Source organism: Impatiens glandulifera, chromosome 6 (assembly GCF_907164915.1).
Source record: "Impatiens glandulifera chromosome 6, dImpGla2.1, whole genome shotgun sequence".
NCBI classification, from domain to species: Eukaryota; Viridiplantae; Streptophyta; class Magnoliopsida; order Ericales; family Balsaminaceae; genus Impatiens; species Impatiens glandulifera.
In genome coordinates, this window is record NC_061867.1 from 48,266,007 (window position 1) to 48,275,195 (window position 9,189).

Below are 9,189 nucleotides of genomic sequence, written 5' to 3' on the forward strand. Positions count from 1 at the left end.
CAATTATTCTCTGGTGGACTATCTAGTTTGAGAGAAATCGTCGAACTTTCATTGATCGTAGTCGTCCGATGCGTATCATTCATAATATTATTTTTATGATGATTTCTGATATTCGTTTAGAAAAACTAGTAGAGTCTGTCGGGGAGTTAATCGTTCTTTTCGATGATTTACAAGCTCGATAACATTTTAAGTATTGTTTTTTCAACGATATTTTTTTAATATCACGGACATTTTTTTTTAAAGAAAAAAAAATAGTGGGTGAATATTGAATAAAATTAAAAAAATATTATATTAAACTAACTCTTAATGTCATAATTTTTTTTACCTAGATTACTATATTAAAAAAAAAATCAAATATCAGAGTTTAATCTCTTAACAAAGATTCTTCTCAATCTATCGGGATGGATATATGGTTCTCATTCGGCCATTCCTTATCTTTTTCTCATCTTTGCTTTCATTTTTTTTTTTCATTTATAGTATTCTGTGATAAATGAGTCACTTTCATGTTATCAACTTTACAATTATTTATTAATATAGAATTTTAGAAAAAAAAATAAAGTTAAGAACACCAATATATTATATATATATATATAATTTGAATATAATAAATCAAATGATATTAAATATATTATCATTATAATTTTGTCCTTTTATATAAAATAACTTACCTAATTTATTTTTAAATGATTTGTATATTAAAATTGATAAAAAAACGTTTAAACACACCGATGAAATGATATTAGAAAATAAAAATAAAAATAAAAAAAGTCATAAAATATGAAAATAAGGAAAGAATACAAAATATATTACCCAAAAAGTTATTCTCATTAATTCTCATTATAAAGAAAGAATAACTTCGTCGACTTTTCGAAACAAAAAAAATTATGAATTATACTCAACGATATAAAACTATTACAATCATTAAAGATTCGTTGGTTTCTCTCCAAATAAATAGTCCATTCAAAAATAACGGAGAAATTACCTAAATTATTCAAATATAAAATATCTTATTTAAAAAATCAACAAATCTCATATTGTAAATATAAATAATTTTGAGTTTTAAAAAAAAAAATATATTTCTAACTTGGATATTATTATATATATTTATGATAAGAGACAAATGGCAATTTGACCAACCACCGACTGCACATGGAGGATATAATTCACTCCCATCTTTCTTTGTTCAATAATTCTCAGTCAATATATACTGCTATTACAATTTTATTAATTAATACCATAGTATCATTATTAGATGATCAGATTAAATATTTTTTTATTAAAAAAAACACCTCTATAAACTATAATAATTAAAAACTATTGGTTGCAGCTAGCCCACACATGAAAATAAATGGGTTGTGCTAATTTTTTAAAATAATAATAATAAATAAAGTAATCAAAAGACATTGAGAAATTTATGTATATAGGTTTTTTTTTTTATCAAATTAAGATACAATATTTACAAAACGTTTCTATTTGTTTAAAAATTATATATATACATGATTACAATGATCAAAATCCATTTAAACCATGGCATGTTCTCTAAACAACAAACAAAACTTTAAGGTCGTGTTTGGAATCCCATTGAAGTTAATTTTTACGAGCTAAATGTGATTAGTGAAGTTTAATTCACATGATCACAAGTCAAAAGCATCAATAGGCAGAGATGTTGTTCTATGAAGAGAACCGCAATAATATCCTTTTAGACTCGTAGATCCTATAGAAGTAGCCGATTTTCCACTCAAGTTCGATGATTTCTCTGTCACCCGTGGTTTCCCAATTATGCCCGAAGAACCAACCAACCGAGGCTTAGGATATTTCGGTATTGCTCCCCATCTTAGCCGGTGGTCTTGAACTTGTCTAAGTTCTATTTGGTTCACATCATTATCGTATGTAAGGTCGCAAGAAAGTGAACGATTCCTTGTCCGATATTGATTCATTTTTTGACGATTGTTGTTGGAATGGATGATTTGTTTTTCGTGATCTTCGTCGGAGTGGCTCTCTTCTGAGTCCATCGGGCTACACTCAAAGCTTTCGTGACGATCCCATATTCCATAGCATAAGGATGATCCATTTCCTAGTTTTGAAAACTTGGGGTTATTTAGGGTTTCGGAGGAGATATCTTCAAACCGGCCTTGAGTGGCTGCACAACCGTTTCCTAAGCAATTACCATCCGGAGTGTTCGTGAGAAAGTTTAAGAATGACCCCATGGACATATGGTTGGACGCACAATTGTTGCAAAAACGAGGAATTTCTTCGATGATTTTCAAACGAGACTCCCACTCGGGTACTAAAGAAGTGATTTCACCATCTATCATATCTGCTATTTTAGTAACATCTTGATCCATTATATCCAATTCCGCAACCATTTCCGTTGCCACACTTAAAGGCGTGTCGATTTCAATGTCAAATGGAAAATAAATGTTACGTATATGTCCTGCCAACAAATACACCAACAAGGAAACAAGGCTTACAAGGTCTTGTTCGAACATGGGATTTTTTTTGTTTTAGGTTTATGTAACCAACCATCCCATAATAATTTTTTTGGTCATTCAAATAATCAATCAAAAACCATTTTATGCAAATATATAATGTATATAAAAAATTGTTATTCGAAAATAACTCAAAATTGAGGTCTTGAGTTGTTTTCAAATAACTATTTTGATTATTTGAAAAAAAGGACATTAGAAAAATATTTTTTCTATATAGAAAAGAATTTAAGATATTTTGACCGAAGATTAGCCAGGCTAAATAAGGCATTTCTCGAGAAATAATCAAGTAAACGAAAAAGACAATGAAAAGAAAATGATAATTTTACCTTCTTTGTCCGTAATCCGAAGTCTCAAGAAAATACTCCCATCCTCCGTCCTCTTCCCTTGGATGGTTACGTCGACATTAGAAGAATGTATGTCGTGTTCATCATTGTTGTGATCAAATAGATCAATCCCACATTGCTCGATCTCACTAAACTCGTTTGAAAATCCATTAAAAGAGCTATGATTTGTATAAGCAGCATTCCCATCATAATCCAATGATAGATTATCCGAATAATCAATCAATCTCGACTCTATATCATTGGTTTGTAGAAAAGGGTCGTCTAGAAGCTCTCTAGCCGACATCCTCATAGAAACTACGGCTAGGCATTTCTCAACAAATCTCTTCACTTCCGGATCATTCACTCTATAAAACGAATCAGGCTTTTTACCCTTCAAAAAAGCAATCCAACATAAGAATGTGAGCAACTTTACCATTCATTTCGCGACATTTGCTTATACAAATAATCATTAGAAACGAAATCACTTACTGAAATCACTTTCTTGTAGATTTGGGCGGGATGAGTGCATTCACTATATGGATATTCAAACGTTACCATCTCCAATATGCACATTCCAAACGAGTAAATATCGACTAATTCGTTATATTTCTCGGCATATACTTCTGGAGCCATAAACTCCGGTGTGCCTAATGAAATAAGAAAAAAATATTGACAAAATCTATCTAATAATAGAAACGCAAAATTATTATATTATCAAAAATCAAACAAAAAAATTGTTTGAAAAAATGTATTTTTTTTAATCTAAAATAGCTTATTTAATTCAATTATAATTTTCTTACAAAATATAAATAACCTATTTTTTAAAAGTAAGTGATAATGGTAAAAATATTAATTTTCAAAAAATTATCATTTTTAAACTTCTCATAAATTAAAATTGTTTATTCGTTTATTCTTATTTCTTTTTCACTTTATTTATAATAATATTTTGGTTTCTTAAAAAGAAAAATATTACTTTGGTTAAAAGAAATTTAAAAGATAAAACGTACTTCATTTATCTATTAAATTGAGGTGAAAGTAATACTTTAATTAAAAAACAATAATAAAACAATTTCTTAGTTTTATTTTATTTGTTTCCTCATAAAAAATTTATTAGATAACTATTATAATATACACAAATCCCACCAAAGTAGTAAAAAAAATGATATGATTGGGGCGGGACCTATCCATTCCATTGTCATAAAAATCTAAGAGCTTGTTATTGATGAGGTTTTATTTTGATCAATATCCCATCATCATCATCATCTCTATCATATTCCCATCCAATCATTCAAAAATATCAAAAACCCACATTTCATCTAACCCAAAATTTCATTTTTTTTTTCAAATAACAAAAAACAGATAAAAAAAAAACATACCAACACAATGAGCAGCATGAGATTTTCTGAGAATAGCTGCAAGACCAAGATCACCAATTTTGACTTCACCATGATTTCCATTAATGAATATATTATCACATTTAAGATCTCTATGAATAACTGGTGGATCATGGCTATGAAGATAAAGAATCCCTTTCAAGATCTGTCTACACCAACTCTTCACTGCTCTGATATTAACCCTCTTATGCTTCTGTCTATACCTACCAACCAAATTTCAAAACCAAAAAAGAAAACCCAGATCAATTAATAAGAAAAACAGATAAAATTCAAATACCCATATAAAAAAAATGAAGAAATTTACTGTCTTAGGGTTCCTGAAGTGAACATCTCAGTGATAAAATTGATGTTCCTATTAGCTGTGTCAACCCAAGAAGTATAGAACTTCAAAATGTTTGGATGTTTCAATGTTTTAAGAAGATGAATCTCGCAATACAATCTTTCTAAATCTTCAGGACTTTGTAGGAAATCATAAAGCTTCACTTGATTCCAAGCTACTTCAATTCCTTCATATTCATCAAATGCTCTGTATCTGCATAAAAAGAAAAGAAATTGAAGAAAATTTAAAACATTACATTAGAATTGTATGAAATCTGAAATGGGTTTGATTCTTTACACTGTTTTTGAAGCTCCTTTGCCAAGGATTTCATTATACTGCAACAAAAAAAGATAATCAAACACATAATTCATATAAATCTTTAGAGAGAGAGAGAATGATGTATTAATGATTACTCTTCCGTATCTTCCGGTTGGATCTATTTCAACAAAATCTGAATAGCTTGAAGCTGGTTCAAGATTCAAAAGATCATTCATTCCTTCAATAACACCAGGTACAAAAAGATGGTGATTTTGTGCTATCTTTGATAGTTACAAAGAGAAGACACATCAGATGCAGGATCTATCATCAATTCATCATCCTCTTTTACACCACACAAAAGTGATGTTTTTTTCTGAAGTATTGAAAAGAAGAGAGGGAATGATTAAAGAATTCATCATAAATTATTGAGGGGTAACTGAAAGAGAACTGAGTTCTTAATTAAGAAAGGGGAAATTGGAGGAAAGATTCATGACTCAACTACATTCTAGAGAGAGAGACGTCTAGACAAAACAGGGAGGGAGAGAGAGAGGAAAATAGAGATTACTTTGAAAGAAGATAAAGAAAGGGAAAAGGAGAAAGAGGTCTTTAATTTATGTGAATATTTTAGTTAACAACTCATTCTTTCATCTATACATTTGATTTCCAATAAAAGTGATGGTAGGAATTGAACTTTTGACTCATTGCATTGTTAGATTTGATTTTAATAAAACATTTCAAACAAAATAGAAAAAATGTTACATTTGTATATTATTTATTTGTTTATTCACAATGTTGTTATTACAATGATTAAAATGTTTAATCGTGAAAATCGTAAAGATAGACAAGATAGACTAGGACTTCATTATTTTCTTTTTAAAATGTTAAAACTTGACAATTTTAATTTTCTTCTGTTTTTTCTATTAGTTATACTCTATTTGTTTTGGGGGTGTGATAGTAATTTATGTTACTATTTTTTATTGTCAGGAGTAGACAATTATTATTTATATTATATATTATAGGCATTGTTTTAAAAACAAAATTAACAAAATGTATATATATATATATATATATATGTGAATGTGTTGAATTAGGAATCATTTGAGATATAGTGTGTTATTTATTCTATACGATATATTGATGTGTTTATTTAAAAATAAATTTTTTTGCAAACTTTTGTTAACTTTATTCTTTTTATATTCCTCTTCTTTATTCTCATTATGGACTTAAATAAGATCTTATCATGAAAATAATATTATTTTTATTTAATATAAAAGATACGATAAATTAAATAAAATATTTTTAATATAAAAATAGATGAAAAAAGGTAATTTTTTGATAAATTTTTAGTTTAAGAAAAAATACATTATCATTTTTTTTATAAAACACATTAAAAGTATGTTTGACAACTATGTAATTGAAATTGGGTCTAGTTAGTTTATACACTATCTATGATTAAAAGTTAAAATTGGAATTTAAATTTCAATGAAATTCAAAACCATGTAATTTTATAATTCTCAATCGCACTATTTTTAATTCGAAAATATAATTTTAATATTTATTTTTTTGATGTTTTTTCAAATAAAATATATTATTATTTTCCAATAATTTTAATTTTAGGATTTTAAATTTTGAAACTATATATATATTTATATATATATATATTAATTTTAGTAAGTTAAAACCGATATATATATATATTTATTTATTTATTTATTTAGAAGGTTAAAATTTTGAATAATTATATTTTTTAATTTACAAAATTAACATGTCAAATCGATATATTTTAAGAATGGGACCTTAAACAAAATTTTTGAAACCTAAGCTATCCTAATATAATATGTAAAATCAATATTTTAATAATATAGATGTAATTAATAAAAATTTACATCATAATTTATAATATTAAAATAATTATTTTGATTTATTTTCAAATAAATAAAATCGAAATAATTAAGCCCATGGCAAAAAACCAATTAATAAATCAATTAAGATTAATTATTGAGATAATTAAATTTAATTAATTAAGGGTAAAGGCCAAAACAAAAAATAAAATTATTTGAAATAAATGTTATACTCATTTTTATATTAAATTAATTTTAGAAAAATTAAGTGATCAAAAGTAAATAATTTAGGATGAAATGTGATACCCATTTCATTCCCAAAAATTATTTATTTAACCTAAAATATATAAAATAAAAAAAATTGGTAAAATATTTGTAATATTTATTTTAATATTTTGTATATTTAAAAAAATAAAAATTAAAGTCTGAAGGTTGAAAGAAAAATCAATTTCAAACAAACTTTTAAGGTTTTAAAAAAAAATATGTAATCGAGTGTAGCCGAAATACAGATTTATTGCTACAATGGGAACCGCGTCCATCAGATGGACGCTAGAATCTCATCCAACACCCCAGACGCGCACGCGTAGCCCGTTGCAACCGAAGGACCGTGCGCCCGCGAAGCAGCGAACCAGTTAACCGAGTGTTAGCTCCGTCAGATAGAATGCGACAGAACGACTTAAACGCGGACGGAATGCTAACTAACAGCTCCGCGTCCATGTTCTCGCCCGAAATGACACCGTTTTAAGCTCCGATCATCTTCTTCAACGCGATCGCTGGAGGGATAAGAACAGATCCATCTTTGATTTTTCAAAGATGGCACTTTCTCCATAGTCCACCTTTTCGACTAATTTGAAAGCTGAAATGATCACCCTACTTCGGTGATCATTTCCCCTACATCAATAGAGATGAATCATCCATATTCCTGTTGGAATTAAGCTAATTCCATTAATGAATGGAAATAAGATTGTAAATAAATAAAATCAAATAAAATTCACACAAATTCAAACGTGAATTAACGGTGAATTTAATCCAAATTATAATTAAATATTAATTGTTTAATTAATATTTAATGCCTAATTAGAAAATTAAAGCATAATGTTAGGATAAACATTTAGCTTTAATTGGCCTATTGGCTAACGTATGGACTCTTCAATTAGCTAGCATTAGCATTGAATGTCTAACATTGCATTTCTGCAAATCAACGTATAGGCTGATGTTAATTAGTTATGGATTAATTAACAAATGAATGAGCAATATTTATTGCTAATAAACGTTTGGATGGTTTTATTTACAGGTTTAATTCTCAGCAATATATACCCATTCATTATTCATTTTACAAATACTTCATCCTTCATCTTTCTCACTCTAGAATTCCAAAAGCCTTCTTCTTGTTTTGTGAGTGTTCTTCGAGTTCTTCGCTCGATATTTTCCGTTGAAACCCGGTGATAGTTCAGGTACTTTATCAAGCTCGTTGTGTAGTGATTCCGGTGCTGAATCACTACTAGATTCGTTGTACCCTGGGAGACAGCCATCTGTGACAAGCTCTAGCACATGGGGAGACGGTGGAACTGTTTTAAGGGAAATGTGTTTAACACATGCCTCGAATCAACATTTTATCTGGTGATTTCGTTCTTGTAATATTGTATTTATTTAATTTATTTGTAACATCATTTTATATATATTTTCTGTTATTTCAAGACATTATTTCTAACAATCTTAAAACAATTTCATGTGCTAAGTTATTTAGTAGCTTGTGCCATCGAAATTTTTGTCTTTGATGTTTCAGGAATATGAGTTGTGATGTTATAAACCAGATGATCGATTATTTCGACAAGATAAAGTTGTTAATCTAAAGGAATAGAAAAATCTACAAAGATAAGTCTTTATTGTATATATATATATATAATGTTAATTATTATTAATATTATTTGTATGAAAGCTTACCTTTATAAGCTAATATTCTAAAGAAAAATGATGTATATTTATTATACAAAAGTTTTCTAGAAAATAAATTAGAAAACAATAATTTATTTTATTTTTAAATAAATGGAAAATAAAAGTAACTAAAGAGTTAGCTTTTAATTTCTAGAAATAAATTAATAATAGTAATTAAAATTAATTATAATTGAAATATATTGTTTCAGTTTTAAAATAATTAATTATAATATATGGATTCTTAAATTAATTAAGAGTTGATAATTAATAAGAATGTGGTATGATGATTATTAAATAAGGAGAGATAATCTATTTATTTATACATTATTTTATGTACTATATTTTATTATGGTATTAAGATATCATTTTAAAATGTGTGTAAATATTTGTTTTTTTTTTGACAGAGTTGAGTCAAAGAAATAAATATATTCTTTTAATTAAAGGATACAAAAGGTCATAAAAGTGATGCAATAATGAAAGGGCGCATTGGTGTAGTGGTTAAAAGTTTAGACACAATGATGTGTGTTGGAAAGGAGGTCCCTTGTTCGAATCTAGCTGATGAAATGATTTCTTTTGTAGAAATCAGACGTGATAAAATGACAGTAGTCATTTACGTTGATTTCTTTTGTA

The 9,189-nt window shown here is 27.4% G+C and overlaps 1 protein-coding gene across 1 annotated transcript; it reads right to left on the reverse strand.

Moving 5' to 3' along the window:
- Nucleotides 1-1,530: 1,530 nt before the first annotated feature.
- On the reverse strand, nucleotides 1,531-5,355 carry LOC124941799 (probable serine/threonine-protein kinase WNK9). Its single transcript, XM_047482151.1, has 7 exons — nucleotides 4,939-5,355; nucleotides 4,823-4,860; nucleotides 4,511-4,738; nucleotides 4,189-4,409; nucleotides 3,302-3,459; nucleotides 2,816-3,203; nucleotides 1,531-2,434 (listed from the first exon to the last, which is right to left on the reverse strand). Exons 1-7 carry the CDS (start codon nucleotides 5,017-5,019, stop codon nucleotides 1,635-1,637), a joined length of 1,914 nt encoding a protein of 637 aa, XP_047338107.1. The 5' UTR covers nucleotides 5,020-5,355; the 3' UTR covers nucleotides 1,531-1,634.
- Nucleotides 5,356-9,189: the final 3,834 nt, after the last annotated feature.

What these genes read in the sequence shown, in the direction of transcription:
- LOC124941799 (XM_047482151.1), bottom strand. Translation starts at nt 5,019, where the DNA reads ATGAATGATCTTTTGAATCTTGAACCAGCTTCAAGCTATTCAGATTTT. An exon ending in AAAGGAGCTTCAAAAACAGT is followed by an intron (nt 4,739 to 4,822) that starts GTAAAGAATCAA and finishes CTTTTTATGCAG; the next exon opens with ATACAGAGCATTTGATGAAT. An exon ending in TCTACAAGAAAGTGATTTCA is followed by an intron (nt 3,204 to 3,301) that starts GTAAGTGATTTC and finishes GCTTTTTTGAAG; the next exon opens with GGTAAAAAGCCTGATTCGTT.